The following is a 27238-nucleotide window of genomic DNA, read 5'->3' as shown; positions in this document are numbered from 1 at the left end:
GGGGGGGGGGGAAAAAAAGTACCTTTTTGAGTTCCATTATCTATGGAGCAAGCTTAGCTGCTCCATGGGCTCTTTGAGAGCTAATGCAGGTGCATTAGATATGAGTGCTGAGTGTGTTGACTAGGAAGACCAACACTCAGCCCATTTTGGCTTTTGGTTTCTCTAATTGGCTCCTTTTTTCTCTTGTAGGTGGCGTCGTCTGAAGGCTCAGATGATTGAGAAGCGATCCAAGCTTGGCGAATCTCAGACTCTGCAACAATTTAGTAGAGATGTAGATGAGATTGAAGCCTGGATCAGCGAGAAGCTTCAGACTGCAAGCGATGAGTCCTACAAGGATCCCACAAACATCCAGGTGGGTGTGGAAAAAAAAATGTTTGGTTTGAGAAAGTGTATGATTGCTACAAAATTTCTAAAAGAAGTACTGTATAGGAATTTGTAGAATATCGCAATCTAAAATCTTGTCACCAACAGCTCACATTTTGGCTCACAGAGTGTAAACTTGTTGGTACTGGGGAAAAAAAACTGCATTGAAATGTCTGTGCTAAATGCAGCTACTTTGGTAAATGACTGAAAAAATATAATCGTATTCTTTAAATGTGCTACAAATTTGGATAGTTCAGTTGGAGCATATAGTGGAAAACTACATAAACTGACATTTCCTTCAGTGGAAACCACACATCACCAATGAGCAGTCTCAAGTATATAGGCTGCTGAAGTTTTTATATGCAAATCTCGACTCTTCTTATAACAATCTACAGTAGCTTAGGCCTGACTATTAACTTTTACACCTGTGCACTTGCTTATATTCACTAGGGATGCACCAATACTGGTTTTTCGGTATAGAGTACCGATATTTTTTTAATTTTTCCGGTACTCTGCAAAACCAATGCCGGAAGTCACATTACAGGAACTATGGGGTCAGGGCTTTTCCCCATAGTTCTCAGGGTAACGGGAGGACACAAACTAGCGTCCTCCCGTTACCCTAAGCTCAGTATACCGCGAGCTACAGCTGAGACCCCGGAGCGGATCCCGACATCGATGTCGAGATCCGCCCAGCTGCGTGAGTAACAGCTGGCTCTGCCTATCTAGAGGCAGAGCCAGCTGTACCCCTCCCCCGTCCGATCCGCCAGTCAGCGCTGGCGGATCGGAGCGGGGAATCCAGCCCCTCACGGCAGAGAGCCGTGACAGGATCGAGCCGGTATATGTTCACTCACCTCCCAATCTACTGAGCCGACCTGTGACCGTTTCATTGTCACAGGTCGGCTAGAACTATGAGGTGAGTGAAAAACGCTCACCTCATAGTTCTCCTTTAAGGAAGCCGGACGGCATGTAATGAGTCGCTTCCCGGGTAGTCATCTCCATGCTCACTCGTGACAAGGAAGCATGAAGCCGGGGAGGGCGGATAATGACCTGTTTTCCTGATTGGCACGCTTCCCGACCAATCAGGAAGCCGGGCGGCTAGTCATTACATGGCGCTGGCTTCATTTTTGGCCAACTCTTTGCTACCGCATCACTAGATGACGAGCAAGCATGGTGCCGGCTTTCTATGCAATCAGGAAGCCGGGGGCCGGTAATGACTCGCCTCCCGGTTTTCTGATTGATCTGGAATCCGGCCAATCAGGGGGCTAGTCATTACCCACCCCCTAGCTTTCTGATTGGCTGGGAATCCGGCTCCATGCTTCCTGGTGGTGAGGGAGCTTGGAGCCGGCTTCCCGGCCAATCAGGAAGCCAGGCAGCGTGTAATGGTTTGCCGCCCGGCTTTTGATGCCGGAAGTTCCGGCATCAGGAGCACTCGCTCAAATACTCGGTATCGGCACTGATATCGGATACTAGTATTGGTATTGGTGCATGCATAATAGTCACCTTTTATTTCCTTCCCTTCCACTCTGTTTAGCCACTTGGAGCAAAGGCGAATGCAGTTACTTCCAAGTAAGGGAGGACCATATGACTATTTCACCTTCCACCCATGATGCAGTGCTGGGTGCCTGATGGGCCAGCCCTAGTGCCCTTACATGGGGGTGGGTACAGGGTCCTTATTCTTGTGTAAGCTCTAACCGGAGAGACGTGAAGCTTTGGTAGGTTTTGGTTTCTTCACTCCCATGGGTAAACAGAGTAGTGGTAGAGCGAAGACAAACATAAGCAACTAGGTTCAAGCAGGCATTTAGGTGAGCATGTTGCTTTTGTTGCAAATGCTCACTTTAAATCAAATTGTTTTATTGTAGTAGCCATTCATGCTTCTCACGGTGGAATATCTTTTACTCAATGCCTTCTTTTCTCAATCTATTTTATAGCTTTCCAAACTCCTGGTAAGTTGTCAGGAAGAGCTTTTGTGTTGCTCATCTTTGTTCATAACCACCTGCATTAGTTTTTTTTTATTTAGCGCTGGTTATATGTCTCTTATTTTTCTTGTAGTCATTAGTTACCATCATTGTTTTTTTTGGGGGGGGGTTTCATTTTTTTTTTTGCTAGCCCTAGACTGCTGGTTTAGTTTTGTCTGTTGACAAGACACACTCTACATGATGTTAGCTAACAGGTCACAGAAACAAAGTCCGATACGACTGTCTGTAAAAACTGGGCCCATGTGTGCAGGTTCTTTCTGTATTGGTTAGGAATCCCTTTGAGCTTAATGCTGCTTAATGCTCCTCCAGAGAGAGAGAAGTTACAATACTGATCTCTCCATTAGAACTAAAAGCAATGCCACTTTAGGTAGCACCTGAGGTGCATTCAGAAGTTCTGTCTTTATTGACCCTTCCATTCCGTAAGGATCTCTTCTTTGTGGAGAACTTGCTTATACTTTTCATTGTCGGCATTGTCGGATTTCTTCTGACGCTATTTGTAATCATCCTGGGCTGCTGCCCCCACCCCCCTTATACTTCAGTCCACCAGTTAATCCCCTTCTCCAACAGATACATTAACACCTTTTAGGGCATCATATTATAAAGGTCAGCCCGTAATACCAGGTTTCACCTTTTTCATGAGGTGTTGCTTGGAAAGTTTGAAATCTTCACTCCTGGTCTTTGCAAAATATAAAGTGGGGCCCAAAAACCCCAAAAGAAGTCAAAATACTACATAAGCAGGACATTTTAGTAAAGGTGTAGTAATGGTGACCTTTAAACTTCATGCAGAAGGTGTTGGTCTTCTCTGATTTGTTCTTGAACTGTGGCATTATCGTTTTTTTTGGGCGGGGGGGTTTCTGTTTGTGCTACTGTTTTTGTGTCTTCATTACATCTCTCTCAGATAACTGTTCATGGAACACATCTGCCTTCCTTTCTTCTAATACTCTGGAGTCCAAGAACACTTTAACCTCTTGTTCCTTGTCCAGAAATTCCAATTTAGAGAACGCTAAATGTGATATTGAGATGATGTGTGTTTAACTGTTGTCTCTTACTGCCCTGCAGAGCAAACATCAGAAGCACCAGGCATTTGAGGCTGAGCTGCAAGCTAATGCAGATCGTATCCGTGGTGTCATAGACATGGGCAATTCCCTCATAGATCGTGGAGCTTGTGCCGGCAGCGAGGATGCAGTGAAGGTGAGCGAACTTTGAGATGGCTAGGGTGTGTGTGCGCAGCTGCTATTCTCAATGTGTGTTCAATTTGGTGCTAAAACCAAAATCGTGTTTGACTTGCTCCAAGAGCCCATTTTGTTGCTGGCAGTTTGTACCTCCTAGCAGTCCCCATTCTGTCAAGACAATCCTAAAGGGTCGAACTCTGTCTGAAATGTTTGTCTTTTTACCCAAATATTGCGGTATTTTAGGTAGTGGTTGTCGTGTTTTGTTGGGGGGGAGGGGTTCCAATAAATACACAGTATACACATCCAAACATTATTAGAAGACCGCCATATTATAATCTGCAAATATTAAAACCATTCCCTTTTTAAGGGTCTCCGCTAAAGTGAAGCAAAAAACACAAAAACAACCTAAAACCCTCCCAACCCAGAAGGGGCGAACCCCCCCACCCCCCCACCACCTTTCTCTTCTCTTCGCCCTCCAATCCCCCCCTTCCCCAGTGGCCGTACAGCTGTGCTGCTTCTTCTCTACACGCACATAATAGCGCTGTAAAATTGTATCCACGGGTTCCATGTCATCAGAAATTGAGTACCGGTTCGTGATCGCGCTACTAACTCTTCTACCCTTCCCAAAAAAAATATTTATTTAACGCAATCTTTCATTTGCGGAGTGTCTTGAGACCTCCAATATCTAGCCATTACCGTTTGCAGCAAATGTAAAAAAAATGGAATAGGCCTTAAATGAGCCACTTAAAATGTTCAAAATTAGTTAATTATCCCCATCTTTTATGTATTTTAGGCTCGTTTAGCAGCACTGGCAGACCAGTGGCAGTTCCTGGTGCACAAATCTGGTGAGAAGAGCCAAAAGTTGAAAGAGGCCAACAGGCAGCAAAACTTCAACACTGGCATCAAGGACTTTGATTTCTGGCTGTCTGAGGTAAAGAAGAAAAAAAAAGTTTGAAAAAAAAATGGCCATGGCCATATACAGCTTGCAGCAAGTTTACATATGTCGTTCTTTTGCAGGTGGAGGCTTTGCTAGCCTCAGAGGATTATGGGAAGGACTTGGCATCTGTCAATAACTTGCTGAAGAAACACCAGCTGCTTGAAGCTGATATATCTGCCCATGAGGTAAGCCAAGGATAAATTAGCTTGGAAATCAAGAAATTCGACTGATTGGGAATTGGCAGAGGTGTCATTGTTCCTTTTGAATCCCCTTTCCAGGACCGTCTGAAGGATTTGAACGGACAGGCTGACAGCCTGATGACCAGTAGTGCTTTTGATACTTCCCAAGTGAAGGAGAAGCGTGATGCCATCAATGATCGCTTCCAGCGCATTAAAGGAATGGCGACTGGTCGCCGCAGTAAGCTCAACGAGTCCCATCGCCTTCATCAGTTCTTCAGAGACTTGGATGATGAGGAGTCTTGGATCAAGTATGTGCACAAATAACATACCTAGAAAAATAACGTACGAAAGGTTCTGACTACTGGTTCAATGGCAGGCAGATATCTTTCTGTGACCACCCTGTTTTGTAGGAGGTTGGACACTGGAAAACTGTAAATAATGAGATAGGAACAGGGCCAGTGCAAGACTATTTTGCGCCCTAGGCAAGACCATCTACTTGCGCCCCACCCAGTCCCCTTCCTGCGGTGCAACCCGCCCGTGTGGCCAGATTCTCCTGCCGGCTTCTGCAGGCAACAGTTCAATGTAAGCAATAGCCAGATTGCCTATTAAAACACCCACCCCCACTGAGCAGATGAGAGAAAGTTGTCTCTCAGTTCCGCTCCTCTGTTCAGTGGGTGGGTACAAAGGCCAGCCTAGTAGGCCCTAGGCAGCAGTGCGCCCTAGGCGGCTGTCTAGTGGCAGCACCGGCCCTGGATAGCAAGGCAGAAATCCATCTAAAACTAGAGTGAACTTTGAGGTTGGATGGAGCTCCCTAATGTATTGGACTATGCTATGGATACAATTTTGCTGAGACATCAAGTTTCTTATCTGACCAGATGTTAAAGGGTTATTAAACCCTCGCATGTTTTTGCATATATCTTGTGCTAGCAAGCAGTAGATGTATGCAAAAACATTTTTAAAATGGTTTAAACTTATCTGTGTCTTCGCCGCGCGCTCCAGTCCGAACATCTGAAGAGTCTCGGGTGGCCGCAAAGGATCTTGGGGCCGGCGTATGCGCAGTTCAGATGTTCGGCCGGGAGAATAGGAGAGACGCAAGGTAAGTCTATGGAGCGGCGTGCACCCGCACAGACTCCGTGGGACGGGGCAGAGAAGAGGAGGACAGAGGAGTCGGCACTGGATCGGAGACCCACACCAGCACTGGAGGGACAGCTGAAAAGGACAGTAAAGAAGAAGATAAGATTAAGAGACATCATTTAAGGTAAGTCCCTACAGCAGGATTGGGAAGGGGGGAAAAATAACTGACTTTAATGTCACTTTAATTTTGATAGCAAGGTAGGTCACAGAAATCGCGCAGAAAATTTGTGGCATCAGTTTTGTGCAAGCAGTTCACAAATTTTTCTTAGAGTGCAGAAGATTTACCGTATATAGGAACTCTCCTTAACATCCTTGTGCTTTGTACTGTTAGGGAGAAGAAACTCTTGGTTGGCTCCGATGATTATGGCCGAGATCTGACTGGAGTGCAAAATCTGAGAAAGAAACACAAGAGACTGGAGGCAGAACTGGCTGCCCATGAGCCAGCTATTCAGGTATAAAACCTGACCAACGTTTTTTGGTTCAGCCTGTTGTCTTTTTTTTTATTCCTTTTTGTGTCTCCTTGATCTACCTGGTAGCTGAGCTGTGTTGTGTTCTGTAGGGTGTTCTGGAGACTGGTAAGAAACTAGCCGATGACAACACTATTGGAAAGGATGAAATTCAGCAGAGACTGGCTCAGTTTGTGGAACACTGGAAGGAGCTCAAGCAGCAAGCCTCAGCCAGGTAAGACATTGTATATTTTGCTGCCACCCAAAGACGATAGACTCTGCAGGTGTTGCCTCTAGGTACTTGGAAACTAAAATGGGCTTTCTATTCCTCTCTGCACCCATCATTGCTTAGTTTTAGTACTCTGATATTTTCAATTAAATGGTCCCTTATACCCACTCATTTTATGTTTTTCACATATATGAATAATCGTGAGACATAAAGCCATTGTTTGTATATCGTTGAATTGGTTCTAAAGCAGCTAATGTAGGACTTGATATAGCAACTGTCACCAGGCTCATAGGCAACGGGGTGGGGGGGAGTCATGCTTCAATTTCCCTTTCTCAATGCCCACTCTATCCTCCGTCCCACAACAGAGTCCTGCAACAGCACATTGATGTCTCCTCTTTAGGCCTATGTCCACTACTGATATTTTAGTTGCCTGGAAGTCTAGTGGCTGTGCCTTTCATGCTGCTATGAATTGACTGCTTGTAAGCCACAGTTGCAGAGGCTATTCGAGAGATGGTGGTAAACAAACTATAATCCCCAGGTATTTTGTATTGGACATGTAGTCTGATACCCCCTTTCATGAACATGTGATTACTGTATGGAGGTTAGGTTTGTTTACGATGCCCTTTTTCACTAGGTGAATTGGTTTAAACATACAGTACAGGCTGTCCCCTAGTTACTTACATACGACCCCTACTTAGAAACGGAAGCTATTATTGATCAGCAGGGGGTCCCAGGCTGCAGCCACAGTGTACCGTGCAGCTTTTCAGCAGTTGTAATGCTACCGCGCTCGTGCCAAAAGGGAGTGCCCACCTTTTTGGGTCTGGTTTGTAGTACTGTACGTATATTACAGGAAGTTGGCTCTTGTTAGACATGCAGACGAGGGGTGCCCGCCTCTTCTTCCGGGTCACTGTGAGTTTTTTACTGCTGTCTGTATCCGCATTAGAAAGATTTAATCTCACTTCCTGTCCTTGAGACAACAGGAAGTGAGAGGAAATCTACCGCTAGGAACGTAAATTCCCTCCTGTAAGAGTTATCATGGGAAAAAGGTGTCTCCACTGAAGCTTTATCACCAATCCTTGTTTCCACGACAACCCAAAATGTTCCAAATCCAATTGTCACAGGGACAGAAAGTGAGGTGAAATCTTCTGAACAGGGGCACACACAGCAAAACAAACTTTACAGGGGGGAAACCCTTCCCTATGCTATCCAAAACTAAAAAAAAAGATTGGGGGGCTGGAGTTAAACAAAAAAAATTACCTGTTCCAACTTGCATACCAATTCAACTTAAGAACAAACCTACAGTCCCTATCTTGTTCGGAACCCGGGGACTGCCTGTAATTCTTTTGTTTTGTGAAGGTGCTGGCTGAGTTTCTCACGAAAGCCAGGGGCTCTCCTCTTTAAAGCCTGTTGCAATAAAGACGTAGAGGTGTTCATATCAACCAACCATATCATGAGATTTAAAATGTCTAAAGAAATCTTTGTTGCTGATTGGTTATGCAGGGGTCAGAGGCTGGAAGAATCTCTGGAGTACCAACAGTTTGTTGCCAATGTTGAAGAAGAGGAAGCTTGGATCAATGAGAAGATGACTCTGGTTGCCAGTGAGGACTATGGTGATACCCTGGCTGCCATTCAGGTGAGAAAAGTAGAGGTTGTAGGTTAAATAGCGCAATTTTAGCTTGGTCAAGATTTCACCTAAAAAGCCACCTTGGTGTTTGTTCTGGGTTTTAGGGATTACTCAAGAAGCACGAGGCATTTGAGACAGACTTCTCAGTACACAAGGAAAGGGTTCATGATGTCTGCGCTAACGGAGAAGATCTTATCCGAAAGGTAAGCTTTTAGCATTGCAGACAAATGCCATTTGTGTCATTGCTCATAACACTACAATAAATATATGTAAATCTTCCTTCCAGAATAATCATCACGTAGATAATATCAGCGCCAAAATGCAAGGCCTTAGGGGCAAAGTGTCAGAGCTTGAGAAGGCAGCCGCTCAGCGCAAAGCCAAACTTGATGAAAACTCTGCCTTCCTGCAGTTTAACTGGAAGGCGGATGTGGTGGAATCCTGGATAGGTGAGGCTTTTTTTTTTTATATACAATCTGGTTCCGCTTCTGCAGTTCTGAAATAAATGCAGTCACTCTGCTTCTGTTATTGCAATTGTTGGGTCACTGATCTTATTATGACCATTGGTTATGCTTGCCAGATTTTTTGCTTTTAATCTTTCAACTCCGATAAGTTTAGGTCCTATTCTCACTTGTCCGTTTTCATGCAGCAAAACTCATGTATTTTCCTGCATAAAAACGAATTACAATTGGAAATCCCATACTTTCCAATGGCTGTATTTATCTATATGCTGCAGTTTAGTGTGAAATGTATAAGGCTATTTACACCTACTCGTGTGGGTTACCATGCATGCTGCAATGCACAAGGAGCAGTGTGAATCCAGCCTCTGCATTTAGAAATCCTAGGCGGAGTTTTTCCCTTACCTGTTTGGTATTCTAAATAAGAAAAGTGCGTATTGATTTAATAAAGAACTAAAACTCTCGAGGTGGCTCATGTTTGATGCCTGTTGGAGTGGCCATAAAGTGGAAATACATACAAAACGTTTAGATATTTATTGGTCATCTTTTATCTATGGTTGTAATACCTTGCATATTCCTATTTTAGGTGAGAAGGAAAACAGCCTGAAGACAGATGACTATGGCAGAGATCTGTCCTCTGTGCAGACACTTCTTACTAAGCAGGTGAGTGGACTGCGAGTGAATGCTGTGCCATCAGTTGTCGTATTGTTACACTCAGTGGCGTAACAATCACCATAGCGACCCAGGCGGCCGGCCGCTATGGGGCCCCGGCCAGGACATTCCCCCCTGATGCCGTGCGGGTCGCTATGGCATTTCAGTATGCTGGCTGTGACTGGCGGCTGTGAGGAGAAACACGCAGCCATTCACATGTGCAGCGGCGCGTACCTCCTCACAGCTGCTGAGTCGATGACGACCAGCAGCTTCGGGAGGTGGCTGGGCCCGTCGTCGGCAGCGATGGGGGAGGCGGGGCCCAGCGACAGGGAGGCGGGCCTGGCGATCGAAGAGGCGGGGCCCAGTGAAGGAGAAGGCGGGGCCCGCAAGCAATCGTGGAGAAGAAGGAGGCCGACAGAGGATCGGCCAAACAGGTAAGTGGGCTTGACTGCCCACCTGAGACCCTGCAGAGCTCACCATTGAGAGTCTATGGTGGGCTCTGCAGGGTCACCCTCAGGTGGGCTGTTTGGGTTATCAAGTGTACTTATCTAGAAATCACAGGGCCTCATACAAGATTTTGCTATGGGGCCCTGTGATTTCTAGTTACGCCCCTGGTTACACTGTGTAATGTGTGGTTTTTGTTTTCCTCAGGAAACCTTTGATGCTGGACTCCAAGCATTCCAACAGGAAGGCATCACCAACATCACTGCACTAAAAGACAAGTTACTTGCAGCCAAGCATGTGCAGTCCAGGGCTATCGAGACCCGCCATGCCTCCCTGATGAAACGATGGAACCAACTGCTGGATAATTCTGCTGCCCGAAAGAAGAAGCTTCTGGAGGCACAAGAGCACTACAGAAAGGTAGACTGCTTTTAGTGAGGATATTTTCTTTTCTCTAACTGCCTGTTATCTGTAGAAACAAATCTGTGCAGTGCCGTAGTCTGATGAACCTTTATTTCGTTGTTAGGTCGAAGACTTATTCTTGACATTTGCCAAGAAAGCATCTGCATTCAACAGCTGGTTTGAGAACGCAGAAGAGGACCTGACTGATCCAGTCCGCTGCAATTCCCTTGAGGAAATCAAGGCTCTGCGTGAAGCACACGATGCATTCCGAAACTCCCTCAGCTCCGCGCAGACTGACTTCAACCAGCTAGCTGAACTGGACCGACAGATCAAGGGTTTCCGGGTGGCTTCCAATCCATACACCTGGTTCACCATGGAAGCTCTGGAAGAGACTTGGCGCAACCTGCAGAAAATCATAAAGGTACCTGCAGACAGGCTGGTTATGTCCGTTAGTGGAAAGATCTGAATTTCGAAGCTTATTTAGTATCATTAAGGTGACTGATGCATGGTTCCGAAATGGAAGAGATTTGATGGGGCCTTCAATACTTTGTGCACCTCTACTACCTGTTTTATAGAATAGAAGCTGAGGCAGTCTCAGATGTTTGGGTGACGCTTGTTGCTATGAGGAAAGGGTTTAGCATGACAAAATATAAGTATGGTTTTGTCACACCTTTTAGAAGACAAAGTAGCATGCAGGGTGACAAGTATGATCAAGACTGGATAGCATGACATGGCGGCCTGCCATTAAGTAGAATGAAATGTTGATCTAATGGCATAGGGCTTTAGTTCTCAATTTCTTTTTTACCCAATAGGAACGTGAACTGGAACTTCAGAAGGAACAGCGAAGACAAGAGGAGAACGATAAGCTGCGTCAAGAGTTTGCCCAACATGCCAATGCATTCCATCAGTGGATCCAGGAGACTAGGTTACTGATCTTTTCTTCATGTCTTTTTGCCCTGCATTTTGTGTTCTCTTGCTTTTTTCCCAGCTGCGCTTTATCCTGTAAATTATCCATGATTCGTTGTTGGTAATGAATTGTAAATCTGTGATGCTTCAACTATATTAACTTTTTTTTATGTTCTTTTTTCCTCCACCCCCCACGCCGTATCTATGCTGCTACCTTCTATTGGCCTCTGTCCATAGGACCTATCTTCTGGACGGGTTAGTATTCTAAGACTGTGTGATGCAGTAGATGTTCATAACCATATACAGCGTATTTGTTGACTGTAGTTGGTGTCAATTTGCACAAAGAAAATTAGCTGTTGGAGTAGACAGTTCTGCTGGACCTGGAAAGCTGACCACCCTAAATGATGATTACATTGTCTAGAGTGGTGGTGGACAGGTACAGCATTTTGTGAGAGGTAAATTGCATTGTACTGGTTTCAAGCAGTAGTCACCCAGCACCTGCCGTTAATGTAAAAGAGACCATTTCATTTAATCTGGTGTGGAATTACAAGTGTTGACTTGCACTGTCGATAATAGCTGTAGACTACACAGTTCTATACTACACAAGGGCTTGGTGTGATGGCTTTTCCTGCAGCACAATACACATCCTACAGGGACAGCTCTTAGGTGTCAACATTGAACAACAGTTTAAAAAAGCCCTTGGTCAATCAGCCAAAAGGCTGAAGAAGAATTGTTTGTTTACTGAGCAAATCTGTGTTCATTATGGAACGCTTCAAAGTACTTTAGGGATGCCAGCCCTAATTATTGCAAGAAATGCTTGGTTTTGTGCCACTGTAACATTTCTCTTGGGCCAAAATGCACTGTACATGACCTCCAATTGGCATTCAGTGCTCAGAGTAGTTGCCATCTGGGCCCATGAGAAAGATCTGGAGCATGCATTGCTACCCTGCTTCTGGGGGAACACTAGGGATGCAGGATCTCAGGCCACCCTGGACACTCAAGGAGAAGCTGACATGTTAACTTCCAACCTCATAGCAGCCATATGGAATGCGATAACAAAAACGTAACGGTGCATTCTGAGATTTGCATCTACACCACAGCTAGAGACCTACCTAAGAATTGCGTCATTAAAAAGAATGATTGACATTATAGATTAAACCAGATGGGCAACCAGTAATCCATTGCTGAGAGTGTGGTGGGCAAAGTTGTGATCCAGGAGCATCTATTAAGGCGCCATGGTCAACATCCTTCCACTAAAAACGGAAAATGATACACGATCTGTAATTTGTTTTATTTGGGCGGTCTTCTTGGCTTCTGTAATAGAACAAAAGGTAGTTATGTCCTTTATTGACAGTAACCAATCATGGATCGGCTTTCATCTTTTCAACTAATGGAAGATGATTGGTTAAAATATTTCTAAAGCCCATATTTTTTCAGGTGGAGAAGTGTTTAATGACCTGTCAGGTTTTTATTATTATTGTTATACAGGATTTATATAGCGCCAACAGTTTGCGCGGCGCTTTACAATGTAAGGAAGACATTACAATCACAATACAATTCAAAAAGCTTTTAGACGATTTCCTTAGAGCCCATAACATACAGGGGTACAGGTACACTTAAGAACAAGATCACACATGGACTCATACACACGCAAACACCTGCAAAATCACATACATACACGCAATAGGTTGGACTTGTGTCTTTATTCAACCTCAAATATTATAGAACTATGTAATACAATTCAAGACAAGATGGTAAGGAGGGCCCTGCCCGTGAGGGCTTATAATCTAAAAGGGAGGGGCAAGTGATACATGAGGTAGCTGTGTGGGGATGAATTGTTTGCCCCAATGGGAAGAATGGGAAATCCCCTTTTAGACAGTTGTCGCCTGAACTGGGTTTTAGAAATGTATTTCTCTAATGCTATTCTGGTGACAACTCAAATTTAGGGATTTCCCCTCACTTCTAGTCACAGCGACAATGGTCACCTGGACAAAAAATGAGGGTGAACCTTCCTAATGGGGACTCGGAAAGCAAGAAAAACCTGACAGGTGACAACCCTACGCTACTCCATCCAAAATTTTAAAGAAATTGTCTTTAAAAACACTTTTAAAAATCTGCACATTGATCGTTGCATTCTTTTGTTGGAATACTCATTTCTTATTTGTTTTTGGAGTCTGAGGGTTTCTAGATCCCCCAGCTCCTAACAAATTTCCCTTCCCTAGTTTGTATGGTTCTTACATGGGTGCAGGGTGGCGGTTGTGGCTTTCCGTTTTCCTGATCCGTGTTTTGGGAGTGTGGCTTTTTCTTTTCCTGATCCTTCTGTTGGGAGTGTGTACAATTCACAACTGGGTCTCTCTTCTCTAGCATAGCCTATCGCAGAGTCATACGTGTGTATCAGTATGAAGTTGGGGATGATCTATCTGGAAGGTTTATCTTCTTGCTTCCTTTTTTTTTTCCACTGGTTTTCCGTGGCACTATGTGATGCTTTCCCAATACTAACACACCGCTACAAAATCAAGCCAAGAACAGTCATTGAATGCTCACCACATAGTCTTCCCTTCCGATGTCTGCAGGGTTCCATCTTAGTTATTTAAGTCAAATCGTTAGTTCCCTGAAGAGCTGAGATATTCGATCTCTAATGTGGAATTACAGCCAATTGTTTTTAGAGTAGGAAAGGGAAAGAACCCGTCCATTTTTATAGCACCCTCAGGACATCGTGGAGGAGATTTCCCATTCTTTTGACCGTGACTGTGTATACCTTACTTAAGAGCTGCATAGTGGATTAAGGACTTACAGCTGCCTGACATTTTTCCATATGAGGTCGCATTGTGGAGCCCCACTGACCTTTCAAACTGCAAATCTGTTTACAGAGGGTTCTTGGCCGTGTGAGTACACAATCTAAGTCCCCTAGTGAAGCAGTTTCCCCTTTTTGGTGAAAGTAGTTCCAATAAGGGGTCAGTCCAGCCAAAATTGCTATTTCTGTTGGGTGTAGTCTGATGGTTTTGGTCACCTGCTAGCATTATACATCTCCAGTTCAACTTCAGGGTGTTGATATCATGTATATGAAAAGGTCCTACAAACAGGGGGACTTCTTCATTATAGCTTTGCAGGTGTTTGGATCTAAATACAGTGGTACCTCGGATCACTAACTTAATTCGTTCCACGATTCTGGTCGCAAACCGAATCAAACTGCGATCAGACCGCGATCTCAACTAGAGGAAGCCACGACCATGTGTCAGAGCGGGGAAGATGGCTGCGGTTGTGTTCGCCACGCGATGCGGAGTTCCTACGAATTTTTTGCGAACAGAGGCGTTCGTGAACCGAGGTGCCACTGTAGTTAGGTGCAAAAGTCTTATTATTGAACTCTCTGAGATGCAAGATACAATTATTTGACTTGCCTTCTTTAGCATCTACTATAAACTGTCAATTCTGTAGCCACCAATAGTGCTGAGGTTTTGTCAGTGTTGGAACCTGTTTAAAATATGGTTAGTCTTGAATATATAAATAAACACCCTCCTGAAAACGATGGTAGAAAGCCCTTTTTGAATGTCAAGTACCCCCAAAACCTCAGAGCAAATGACTGTGATAGGGGAGATCTAGTCCACAAGAAGTCCCATCTTCACTTATCTATAACCCAAACATCATTTGTAGGTAGACTGATTCTAATAATGGTCTCGGCTCATTCCCTTGTAGCGTGAAGTGCACTTTTACCACCGTACCAGCACAGACTTGTGTGTGAGCGCCTAACACCCACGTGTTGCACTGTATGATCATTTAGGCACTAGGCAGTGACTTGGTCTGGTTGGCTGGAGTGATGTAGTTGAGCGGCTGTGGATTAGGAGTGTTCTGTGCTTCTCTTGATACCCCATCCGTCCGTGCCGAGCGCGTAAGTTGTGCACTAACACCATGGTGTGGCTCTTAGAGAAAGGCTTCCTAGGGGCACTTTTCTTCAACAACACTGGGCTCAGGTGTGTGGCGATGGCTTGGCATGGGGCTGTTCTTGTGGAGTCTGTCCTGGACTTAAAGTGAACACACACCACAATATCACACACATTGTACAAAACACAGCGTGGTGTATGAGTAGCAAATGCAGTTAGAGCATCTGCGCTCCATCAACTCTAAGATACAGGTGTAAATGTCTTCCGTTACTGACTGCTGTTTCTGTACAGGTCTTGCATGGTTGAAGAATCTGGAACATTGGAGTCTCAATTGGAAGCCACTAAGGTGTGTACCATAATACTATTCACGGACTCTGGGGGAAAAATAGAGTAATTTATCAAAATAGCTCAAAAGGATATAGTGCAGAGCAGGGCAACTGTGTTATTAGCTGAGATAGATGAACTGCTGCATGCATGATGTTTGCATTGAGTTTTCCCTGGTCACCACTTGAGTGCATTTTCTTCACTGAACAATCAAAAATGGTGCCCATGGGTTCTTGGCAGGCATTGATGCAGCATCTAAACCTCCAAGAGGCCATCTGAGAGAGCGAGGATAGTCCACCTGGAGCTGGAATGTGTAAAGCTGGAAGCGTTGTAGCAGCTTGTAGTGGAAATTGACCATTTAGTGGTCAGACGTAGACTTGCAACAGTTTAAAATGATAATTTGACCAGATCTAAGAAGTATGCATGCTTAAAGGAGAACTATGAGGTGAGTGATTTTCACTCATCCTCATAGTTCTAGCCGACGCGTGACACTGAAACTGTCACGCATCGGCTCAACAGATCGGGTAGTGAGCGAACGCCTACTGTCGCTCGCTCACTTTTCGATCATCTCGCTGGAGGGAGCCGTGACTGTCACTCACAGCTCCCTGCAGGGATTTCCCTGATCCTCCAGCGCTGACTTGCGGAACGGACGGGGGAGGGGGCGGTTACAGCTGGTTCTGCCTCTAGATAGGCGGAGCCAGCTGTCAATCACGCAGCTGCGTGGATCTCGACAGTAATGTCGGGATCCGTCCCGGCTGAAGCGGTCTCAGTATACCGTGAGCTGTAGCTCGCAGTATACTGAGCTTAGGGTGACGGGAGGACGCTAGTTTGTGTCCTCCCGCTACCGTTAGGAGAACTATGTGGAAAAGCCCTGACCCCATAGTTCTCATTTAAAGAGAAACCGTCAGAAATGCTAACTTGTAACAATGTAAATGTCCTCTGATATTGTGTTTAACAGTGCAACCTCACGTCTCAGGCATAGTTGTTTGTGCACTTCTGTCCCTGTCAGTGAAGTGACCGATTGTAAGGCCACCTTTAAAGGCCTGCTAACTGCTACTCTATTGGGATTGCTTTAGCAAAGTGTTTTGTTTTCTTTTGTTATCCTGGTAGCACCTCTTGTTATAAGATGATCAGTTATTATTATTGAGCTTGTGTCCTTTGTTGTCTGTAGTGGTACATTTTTTTTGCACGTACGTATAGAAACGTAATAGGGGAGTTTTCAGGCATACCGATGCTGGGGCTGAAACTTTAGAAAAAACATTGTTTTTAATGTAAGTCAAGACGATCACACTTGTGTTCCTTTTATTGACTGATTTTTCTTCCACCACCACAGAGGAAGCATCAGGAGATTCGGGCAATGAGAAGTCAGCTGAAAAAGATAGAGGACCTGGGAGCGGCTATGGAGGAGGCATTGATATTGGACAATAAATACACAGAACACAGTACAGTGGGACTGGCACAACAATGGGACCAATTAGATCAGCTGGGCATGAGAATGCAACACAACCTCGAACAGCAAATCCAAGCCAGGTATGTTCGAGAAAGCTAATGTGGGTAGGCTCTTGTTTGCTTGCAGCATTCACTTTAATGAACCTTTTCCTAGAATTTTTGTATTTGCCCAGCAGGTTCTTTCCAGAGTTAAAAGAAAACAATGAAATTGCTTGCAGTGCTCTAAAACACAGTTTTAGCTTCCGGTCTGTGAGGTCATGCCCATTTTGCTAAGTTTTTCCACAGATATTATTGCAGTGCCTTTAGTTTAATGAATACAAAGAAGATATGGAACACCAAACACTTATGTTGCCCATTGGATGGTCAAACCTGGTTAAGGCTTTTCCCCATAGTTCTCCTTAGGGTAACGGGAGGGCACAAACTAGCGTCCTGATCGGAGCGGGGGGGATCGAGAGGTGAGCGAACGCCGGTATGTGTTCGCTCACCTCCCGATCTACTGAGCCGACCTGTGACCGTCTCATTGTCACAGGTCGGCTAGAACTATGAGGTGAGTGAAAAGCACTCACCTCATAGTTCTCCTTTTAAGCACCACAGTTGGGAAAACATCTGCCTGTTTTTGACCTGGCTGAAGCCTGCCATATACAGTGAGGAAAATAATTACTTGATCCCCTGCAGATTTCGTAACTTTGCTCACTTACGAAGAAATTAATGGTCTTTAAATTGCTCCAGCAGTTGTTTCCTTCTCACCGAGATTCTTGCTGATAGTCTTGTAGCCCATTCCAGCCTTGTGCAGGTCTACAATCTTGTCCCTAATGTCCTCTGACAGCTCTATGGTCTTGCCCATGGTGGTGAGGTTTGAATGGAAGAAAGCCATTTTGTGGACAGGTGTCTTTTTATATATACATAAGGAGTTGTCGTTAGGAGCACCTTCTTAAAGTGACAGGACTCATCTGTGTACCACATAGCCAGTGTGTGGGAGGAGCCAGAATTATTGTTGGTAGGGGGGATCAAACACTTCTTTTACTCACTGAACTGCAACTCAATTTATAACATTTGTATCATGTGTTTTTTGTTTGTTTTTTTTTGTTTTTCTGGATTTGTGGTTGATATTCTGTCTCTATCATTTAAAATACACCTATGATAAAAATGACCTTTAATTTCTTTGTAAGTGGGCAAACGTACAAAATTTGCAGGGGATCAAATAATAATTTTCCAACACTGTAGTATCTTCAAACTGGGCCAATGGTGTCCATGCAAAGCCACGCTCCTCTCATCAAGGGTTAACCCTGTTTCACAGAATTTTGCATTAACCGGCACTTCAGATCATGGGAAGAACTTGTTCTATACTCGCACAAGTGTAAAATTTAGAGGCAGGATGGTGCTGTTTATGGCCACAGTTCGTCTTGATTAGGCCCCTTCACACCATGGCAGGTTGCTAATACTTATATGTGGCACTTTGTAGGTTTCAGTGGGGTCAAGCAACGCAACCAAAAAGAGGAAAAACCTTTTAGTAATCCAGCTTGTAACTGTTTTATTGGTTTGTAATTCCTTCTTTCAGAAACACAACGGGTGTCACAGAAGAAGCTCTTAAGGAATTCAGCATGATGTTCAAGTGAGTATCGGTTTGTTACTTTTGGCTCGGCTGTGCTTTGTCTGGTGGCTTCCAGTCTCTAAGATAAAACCTTCTTCCTTCCTCAGGCACTTCGACAAGGACAAGTCTGGTCGTCTTAACCACCAGGAGTTCAAGTCTTGCTTGAGGTCTCTTGGATACGATCTTCCAATGGTGGAGGAAGGAGAACCTGATCCAGAATTTGAAAACATCCTAGACATCGTAGACCCCAACAGGTATTTTCGGCGGGTTATGCAGTGATGCCTATTTTGGTGAGAATTATTGTAAGCTCTTCTCTTATAAGCTTTGTTTTGTCTTGTTTCTTGGCAGAGACGGGCACGTGTCCTTACAAGAATACATGGCATTCATGATTAGCAGGGAAACTGAAAATGTGAAGTCCAGCGAGGAAATTGAAAGTGCATTCCGGGCGCTCAGCACTGAGCAGAAACCATTTGTCACAAAGGAAGAACTCTACCAGGTAAAAGCCAACAAATCTTTTTTCATTTTTTTTTTTTATTGTGGTTCACTCCAGGAAAAGCAGGCTTTCATTTAAAAGGGTCTTACAGGGCAAGCTAAAGTTTGACTGCAGGAAACCTTTACCCCTTTTACGCTAACAGATTCCCAAATAGGCTTATGTTAGACCGTTCCCATTTACCCTCTTAAATGATGAAGGAAATTTATCAAAATCTTCATTTTGGTGTCACCCGGGTGCGGGCCGCACCCCCCTTGTGACGCCACTGCCCTAGAGTGCCTATCTAAGCTAGTTGGAATAAGTCTCAGATTGATTTAGCACTCCTGTGATGAGCGGTAAAGACAGCTCTGCAATTTTTAATTAATCTGTTTTGCTTTTCAGAACCTGACACGTGAACAGGCAGACTACTGCATCTCACACATGAAACCTTATACGGACAGTAAGGGCCGAGAGTTGCCCTCTGCATACGACTATGTGGAATTCACGCGTTCGTTATTCGTGAACTGACGTAGCCGAATTAAAGCTCTTGCTCGTGCCTGCTACCTTTGGCTGTGCATGTCCTCTTTCTACCCACACCCCGTACCTGCACTGTGTTGTCATTGTTTTAGCTTTGGGTCTAGCCAACTGAAGAAGCAATATAAGCAGTGTGCTTTAATAAACGCTAAATATTCACTCTGTTGTTGTGTGTTTCTTTACACGAATGCTAAACAATGGTTTTCTGATCAATTCACAAAGATTACATTTTGGTGAATTATTGTTTTGGCTGAGGAAGAAAACACTCCTGGTACAGTGAATTTTGACCTTTACACTCAATCAAATTCTACCAATGCATCCCTCTATGTATGATGATGAATCATAACATAGACATGTCGGGTGTAAAATGCTGTGATTGTGAAATACTTACACTGGCAGAGCATTCACTTCCTGCTTTGAAAGGGAAAAATGACTTCAGTTTGGCAAAGCAATGCACACTGGGATCGTCTTGTCATCAGCAGAGCATTGCTGGGAAATCTCATCTGTAATCTCACGAGATCTCAGGGAAAGGCATTTTCCGCCCCTGAGATGATGTGCAAGGTCACATGTGCCAGAAATCCAGGAAGTAAAAGGAGAGCTAGTAATCTGCCCTTAATAAAAATGGCCACTGCCAGAAGACTGGGAAAGAGAAATAAGGTATGCAAAGAATACAAAGCCTGCAATTATCTAGAAGTATGTGTTTTTTGTAGATTGTCATCACTGAGGCCTTGTTCACACCGAAATCGTGTGCGTTCCAGAGCGGTAGCTGCTGGAACGCACCGCGATCGCTGGGAAACTTCCCCCCGCGTTTTGGGGTGGGAGGGCATGTGGCGGTGCATTGTATTCAATGGCACCACTTCCACACACCCCGCCCGCAGTGCGATCGAACGCATTGCAAAACTTTGCCAGCGTTCCACTTGCATTTGCAGTGGAACGGAACGCTGGCAAAGTTTTGCCACGCGGCGGGAGGAAGTAGTGTGTCCACAATAGTGTGTCCACGCCGTCTCCTCCACCGGTGAAACTCCTCTACTGCTCACAATATCGCCTCTCACCTTCTACTTAGACCTCTCCAAGATCTAGCACAACGTCCCCTTTTTCAATCCTGGGCAGGGGCACCCACACCGGCCGAACTTCTCACGGTTGTGCACTGTACTGCACACGCTTCCAAACCTACCTGCAGGTATTTCTCGTAGTGCTCGGCATATATGGAAAGAACAACAATGCATGGTGCACACCACTTTGTGATGGGTTGCGTGAGACCTCTGAGGTGCCCTTGCCCAGGATTGAAAAAGGGAAAGTTTTGCTAGACCTGGGAGAGGTCTAAGTAGAAGGTGAGAGGTGATATTGTCTGCAGTAGAGGTGTTTCACCGGTGGAGGAGACAGAGTTAACACACTATTGTGGAGTTACCTGTGAAGCACTGGAGTGTTGGTTTCAATCACCTGAATGATCTGGGCTATATAAAAGACAAAAATATTTGTTTTACACATAAGACTTTATTGTTTTTTTTGAGACACTGGAGGTGAACACTGTTTATATGGATCATGAAATTGTTTGCAGTGCACAATTAAGCTTGATTGCTTTTATTGTGTGAATTTATCACTTTGTTTTTCACATAGAGTTAAGTTACTTGTATATTATTTTGTTTCATTATATATTAGCGCAGCACAAATTATTTTATATAGTGTTGATAATGATCTCGTAGTATTAGTGTTGCAGCTAACAGTATTTTGGCACGGGATCTTCACTTATTAGTTTTGAGATTGTCTCGGATTATCAATTGTCTTTCAAATACTTGGAGGATGGATGTCTTTGCTGAGAAACATATAACCATTTTGCTAGCTATTTTAGTCTTCATTTAAGATTACCTTTGTTCTTCAATCAAGATTCCTCTACAAGTTGCTTGAACTGGTCCCTATAAGCAGTTGTCTGGATGGGCTGGATCTTCCGTTCCAAGGATCGGTTCACCATCCTGGTCGTTGGCTTTACAGCCTGGCTGTTGCAGCCCTTGCCCTGGGGCATTGAGGCCTATCTGATTTTGTGATCCCTATGCTCCTTTAAAGCTAGGAAATCTGCTATTCATAAAATCTATCATTGTACCCAGGAAGCATATTTCTCATGGTACAAAGGCAAGGAATTTCCATCCCATGAAGTACTCGGTAAGACCATTCTTTTTCTCAAGTCTGGCCTGGATCAACATTTGACCTTGAGAACCATCAAGAGTCAAATTTTCGGCCTTAAAAAAATTATCTTTCAAAGGTCAATTGTCTCGAGGCTTTCTACAGGGGGTCATGCACATTGTCCCTCTACATTCTCCATTGACTCCCTGGGATCTCAAAACTTCGCTCTTAGTTTTCCAGAAACTGCTCCTCAAACCAGTGACATTCCCCTGTCTGCGGTCACTCACAAGGTTGCATGGACAGCCTGTGAAGTAACACGGTGCCTGCACAGCCTTTATTTGACTACATGCTGCTATCAGCTGCTGCTGTGACTCTACATATTTGCAAGGGAGACCTGATCTTGGCAAACAGCAGCACTGGGTCACCACTCCTGTCTACAGTGCTGGGACACTAGGCGCTCTCCACCTCCACAGTAGTTCACACTGGGGTTCTCCTCTCAGGCAATGGCGATATCAGACCTGGGAAGGTATGGGCAATGGGCTCTGAGACCCCACAGCTTCATAACAATTCTGGGGAGGGTTCTGTCCACTCTGGGGACACTGTTTCTGCTAGCCATATGCTCTGCTTCTCCCCTTCACTTCCTGCCTCAGGGTCATCTTCAGCACTCCCCAGGGTTCCCCACTCTACCCTGCTGTCATTGGCAGAATTTATGCGGAAAATATCTGAACTTTTGGAGTCCTCAGACTGCAGCAGGTGCAAGTGGGCCAACTCTACTTCTCCTGCAGAGTCCCCCTTTGAGCTTCTTCTGTCTGCTTGTGTACTCCCGGAGGAAGAATAAAATAAGGTGCTATTTTTGTTCTGTTGGTTCCTGGAGGGTCTCCTGACATCTCTTCCAAGTTTTTAAGGGCACTGTTTGTGTCCTTGTGGGACATGGTGCAAGGTATCAGCCTTGCCAAAGATCATTAGTCCAACTTAACACATTTCTGGTATTTCAGTTGCTTTACTTCTAAGGATCAGTCCCATCACGAGAAAGATCCACCTCAGACTGTTGTGTAAGGAACCACCATTATGGTAAGTTTCTGAAGGGAAAAGTATGCACAAATGGTGACAAGCTATATTGCATAAAAAATATGGCAAGTCGTCTAATGAGATTTCATTGTCATAAACTGTCACGCCTCAACTTTGAAGGCTAGATTTCACTCTTCTCTCCAGCCTGAACAACCTACACCCAGTAGAAGACATTTCTCTCCTTCCCTTCCAGTCATCAACTCCCTCAAAGGAAATACTTTTTGGACATGCAGAAGCTTGGTTTTGCCTGATGAATAGGGAAGACATTCTAGTTTGCTGCTATCATGAGATTTGCAGACGCAGACATTTTTTTATATGCTGATATGCCTAGGGCAATAAAAAAAAAAAAAAAAATGCCCTGCATGGCTCTTAAACTATGACTAGCCGGTGCAGAATGACCAATAAAGGAGCTTTTAGATAAGCAAGCCCCTCACTATAAAAAACATGGGGGTCCAGGGCAGCCATAGTGTCTATATTTGAAGCTGCTACCAAAAAGCATAGGGAAAGCTAACAACCTGCAGAGAGCGAGAGAGATTATGGTTAGTTTGGAAGCTATACTTTAATTCTCTTTGGGCAATCAATTAACCCTTTGCAGTCTGTTTTTGTTCTTATTGGGGGCTTTTGTATAATTCTTGTGGTTGATTTTGAAGTAATCAGCCACTTTTAGATGCTGTCCAATCCATAACAAACTTTTTTGGTTGCAAAACTTCAGTTTTAAATCTTTTTAAAATCTTTCATTTATGTTATGTCAATAGGCTAAAGCGGTTTTTCTTTTTTACAGGAATTCCCTTTGAAACAAAAAAACAGGCCTTTCTTTCAGGATGGTATTTGGGGTTTTCAAGTCTTTTGCGGGTTTCTTTATTTTTAGCTTTTGTTGATGGGGTCTTTTTTTTACGTTTTGAGGTGCTCAAAATGCAGCATTCACTTGTTACTATATGTTCTTGTAGCCATCTTTTTTTTTTGCAGCATGCAGATTCCTCATTTGAAAGAAATTAAAACTAAATAAAAAAACATTGTGCACCTAAACCACCTCCAATTTATATTAGTCACATTCGCCGCACAGCCCTATCCCCATCGTAACAAATACTCTGATTAGACTGATCATCCCTGATTAAAACTGCCCTGCTACTGTCCAGTTTTACATGGCTGTTTTCTCAGCCATATCTGACTATCTTGTAGTAAAACCCATTCTCTTTGTTTCTAGTAAATTTGGGCCTAGCCTTGCTATTTCAAAATCGTCCTGCTGTTGGCCTGTTGTGTCATCTGGACTCAGGCCTCGTTCACACCATATGCAGTGCGTTCCGGCCCGATGCGGTGCGATCAGAATGCTGCAAGCACTATTTTGATTGCACTGGAGCGCAGGCACAATGTGCCTTGCGATCCTGTGTGGGCGATCACGTTGCGGCCGGAGGGTGTGGCTATGGTGTCATTCACTTCAATGGCCCGCCATGGCCCCTCCTGCCCGACAAAAAAGTGAGCCGGCCGCAATGCGAGGCAGTGCGTTCCAGCCAGAATCGGCCCGGAACGCACTGCATATGGTGTGATCAAGGTCAGGTTCACACCATTTTCTGGACCAGTTCTGGAGTGCGGTGCATTGTGTTTTTGCAGCGTTTTTACCGCTATTTTGCCACATTCTGGAGCATTATTTTTTTTTAGCTTAAACTGGGCTTTCAGGTGCGGTCCAGTACGTTTGCATGTGGTTTTTGAATGCGTTCCAGTGCATTCCAGACCAGAGAAAATGAGACGAGCAGTATTTTTTGGTCTGGTCCGGAACAGACTCCTGCTGTGAACAGAGCCCAGAAATAGCATAGGGATACATTGGGATGCCTTTTTGGTCTGGGAACAAACTGTTCTGCTCTGGACATGATTCGGACATGGTGTGAACAAGCCCTTAATCTTACTATTGTAGTAAAACGCCTGCCAGTACGCCACTACATTCATCAAGTGGTAATAGGCCTTTCTTCCGATTCTCACTCATTAAGAATGTCCTGTTGCTGGACAGTTTTATACTGCAGGTTCATCTGCAGTCTTTTAATTCTTGCCTAGAGCTTGATAGAAGCCAGCAGCAGGACAGAACAGGACCAGCCTTAGCAAACTAGTGCTTCGTTTGTATCTGCCAGTCAAAGTAGGCCTATTACCACTCCTCCACTCCTAAAAATACTTTTTTTTTTTTTCTTCAAACTTTAATATAATTTGTTTAGGCTGGGTTCACACCTAGGCGTATTGAATATGTGCGTTTGTCGCGCTTCGCGGTAAAAAAAACCATTTTCCGTGGTCTACTTGGCTGTATCCCAATGGAAACGCGCGACCAAAACGCCCCAAAGAAGTACATGTACTTCTTTGGGCGTAGGGCGTTTTGTATCGCGTTCGGACGGGCGAAAATACGGCGAGGTGTGAACCAGACCCATTGAATACAATGGGATTTAGATGTTTGAGCGTTTTGTAGAGCGTTCGTCGAGCATTGAACGCGCTACAAAACGTTCAGGTGTGAACCAGGCCTTAGGCTGGGTTCACACCTAGGCGTTTTTCCGCGAGTACGAACGTGCGGGAAACCGCCCTACGCCCAAAGAAGTACATGTACTTCTTTGGGGCGTTTTGTTCGGGCGGTTCCATTGGGATACAGCCAAGTATCCCTCGGAAAAGCGCGTTTTTTCACGCGGGTTTTTTCCTGCGAATCGCGGTAAAAAAAACTCGCGAAAAACGTGCATATTCAATCCGCCTAGGTGTGAACCCAGCCTTAGGGAGCCACTTTTTTATGCAAGCCAAAATTATTTTTTTAAACTCAGTCCCCCAACCGGCTTATGCTGTTGCTGAGACAATAATACTGTTCTGTAACACCACATAGATCCCCAAGCATGTTTTTTAAAGGATTTGTGTATTTTAATTGTTGCCTCCAAAATCTCATAAAATGACCGTCTCTTCACTGTATGGTATTTTCTTTTAATGGTTATTGCATTGGTACATGTTCCAAATGGTACTGTCCAGCTACCCATGCCATTTTGTTTATAGTAGCTTGCCTTTTAGCCCTAAAAATGGCCAAAACTTACAAGTTCACCTCCTATAGACTTCAATGGGATTTGATGATAAATTTACACTAGGATTCGCTGAACCAAACCCAGGCAAACTAGTTCATCCGTACTGATAAATGAGTCTGCTATGTTATATTGCTGATGCAATGAGGGAGAAAGCTGTGTGGTAAGCTCCTTAATTAGTCAGACACATGATGGAGTTTTTAGGAAAGCTGTGCTGTTACCTTCCGCAATGTCGGCTCAACAATGTTCTACTTCAGTGGGTGCATCCATGCCTGAACCCCAAGTGCTGCAAACCGAAGAAGAGGGTGCCTTGATTTTGCTCTAGTGAAGCCTTTTATGTCTGCAGTAAAATATGGTATTTAACAATAGTCCTTGCCCGGTATATAAAGAGCACAGAGCCTTTAAGAAAGTAATGCTTTCATAAGCTGGAAAAGTGGTTTAGCTTATTTTCCAATTATGAAGGAATTTTGTCCTAGAATACTGAAAGAAGGTGGATAAAATAAAAACCTTCTTTCCAAAATAGTCTAGCGAATCGAGGCGCAGCAGGAGGAAGAAGAGGACATTCTACTGCCCCGGAGCCTGCTTTACCTGACTTTGTCCCTGTAAAGCAGCATCAGTCCACAGCTAACACACGGAGGCGACAGACATGGGCCAGGATGATAGGCGTATGTTTCACCCCTCCCAAACATAGGGAGTTGGACATGGGTGAGGGAAGATAGTTGAGGACACAATTGCCCTTAGCATCATAGAGGACTGGAGTTCCTTTTGCCACTGTATATTTGTGGTGGATGGGCTCATTCATGCTGCAATACCCCTGCAAGGGCTTCAGGGTTTGGCCCATCAAGAAGAGGGACCATTACTGGTTGGCCACCCTTTTGGATCCACGTTACAAGGAGAAAATTACCAGAGCGTATCTTGCCCTCACAGAGGGAGAAATAAAGTGCCATCTGGAAGTGGTGCTGCAGAGCTCTTAACCACTCTTCCAGAGAGTTGCAGGATATCCTTCCTACCTTGGATACTCAGGTCAGTGAAAGGAGGAGTAGTGTTTGCTGCCTAAGCACGGCTTTCAGGTCCTTCTTTACGATGCATCGCCCAGGCCTGGTCCCTAGCAAAAGTCACAATCCGCACATAACCCATATGATCAATCATGGATTATATTGGGTAAAGGGTGGATGTTGACACCCTTAAAATGGATAGTTCTCTTGACTACTGCACAGTATGCAATCGAATTGCTGGGCTGCCTTGTGGCCAGTGTAGATCCAAAACAGGCATTTAGTTCAGCAGGTAGTTTTGTTACAGAAAAAAGGAATCTGCCTGTCCAGCCACAGCTGACCGCCTCACCAGTCCTGGACCAAAAATGAGTACCAAAACCCTGCTAAGGATTCTTTTTTTTCCTTTGGCCCCAAAAACATTATAATACAGCATTACCATCTGCCACAGCTGCTGGCATGCCATCCACTACAATCTCCTGGCACCTCTGCTGACATGCCATTTATTACCATCTCCTGCCACTACTGCAAGCCTGGCAGCATTACCATCTTGTGCAGCCTTCGAGCACTAGTCCAGTTCTTCGGCACTGTTAAGGTGCCACACCTAATTTTTATGTAGTTGCTCCTCAGTTGCCAAATTTGGGCAATTTACTTTTGTAGGGTAATGTCTGTGCTGCACCTGTTAGCAATATATTATGCTGCATTGTCAAGGTGTCACAATGTTTTTGCATCTGCTACTTGTAACATTTATAGTGTTTGTTGCTGGCTAAATCATGCCACGTGTCTTCTATTTTTTAAATGGCCCATCACCAAGAATATTTGTGACTATTGTCTCTGTAAAATAGTGTAGGTTAACTGTGATTCCCCCCCC

General features: G+C 44.5%; 1 protein-coding gene across 4 annotated transcripts in view; it reads left to right on the top strand.

The window, feature by feature from the left end:
• The window catches only part of SPTAN1 (spectrin alpha, non-erythrocytic 1), an 89784-nt gene extending 70465 nt beyond the window's left edge, over nucleotides 1–19319 (top strand). For 2 of the 4 annotated variants that reach the window (XM_018565510.1, XM_018565508.1), the window contains 22 exons: nucleotides 190–352; nucleotides 2292–2306; nucleotides 3399–3530; nucleotides 4305–4442; nucleotides 4529–4633; nucleotides 4727–4935; nucleotides 6093–6213; nucleotides 6321–6442; nucleotides 7937–8069; nucleotides 8165–8263; nucleotides 8347–8506; nucleotides 9102–9178; nucleotides 9818–10027; nucleotides 10134–10430; nucleotides 10822–10934; nucleotides 11153–11170; nucleotides 15085–15139; nucleotides 16451–16647; nucleotides 18125–18178; nucleotides 18265–18411; nucleotides 18506–18653; nucleotides 19029–19319. In XM_018565510.1, the coding sequence (XP_018421012.1) occupies nucleotides 190–352; nucleotides 2292–2306; nucleotides 3399–3530; nucleotides 4305–4442; nucleotides 4529–4633; nucleotides 4727–4935; nucleotides 6093–6213; nucleotides 6321–6442; nucleotides 7937–8069; nucleotides 8165–8263; nucleotides 8347–8506; nucleotides 9102–9178; nucleotides 9818–10027; nucleotides 10134–10430; nucleotides 10822–10934; nucleotides 11153–11170; nucleotides 15085–15139; nucleotides 16451–16647; nucleotides 18125–18178; nucleotides 18265–18411; nucleotides 18506–18653; nucleotides 19029–19154 (2839 nt within the window). In that variant the 3' untranslated portion in view covers nucleotides 19155–19319. The remainder of the gene's footprint in view (nucleotides 1–189; nucleotides 353–2291; nucleotides 2307–3398; nucleotides 3531–4304; nucleotides 4443–4528; nucleotides 4634–4726; nucleotides 4936–6092; nucleotides 6214–6320; nucleotides 6443–7936; nucleotides 8070–8164; nucleotides 8264–8346; nucleotides 8507–9101; nucleotides 9179–9817; nucleotides 10028–10133; nucleotides 10431–10821; nucleotides 10935–11152; nucleotides 11171–15084; nucleotides 15140–16450; nucleotides 16648–18124; nucleotides 18179–18264; nucleotides 18412–18505; nucleotides 18654–19028) is intronic. The other 2 variants (XM_018565511.1, XM_018565509.1) reach the window with 1 other exon arrangement.
• Nucleotides 19320–27238: the final 7919 nt, after the last annotated feature.

This window comes from Nanorana parkeri, unplaced genomic scaffold (genome assembly GCF_000935625.1).
Source record: "Nanorana parkeri isolate BGI_ZX_2015 unplaced genomic scaffold, ASM93562v1 scaffold854, whole genome shotgun sequence".
In the NCBI taxonomy this organism is placed as follows: domain Eukaryota; kingdom Metazoa; phylum Chordata; class Amphibia; order Anura; family Dicroglossidae; genus Nanorana; species Nanorana parkeri.
This window is presented reverse-complemented; position numbering and strand designations above follow the sequence as displayed.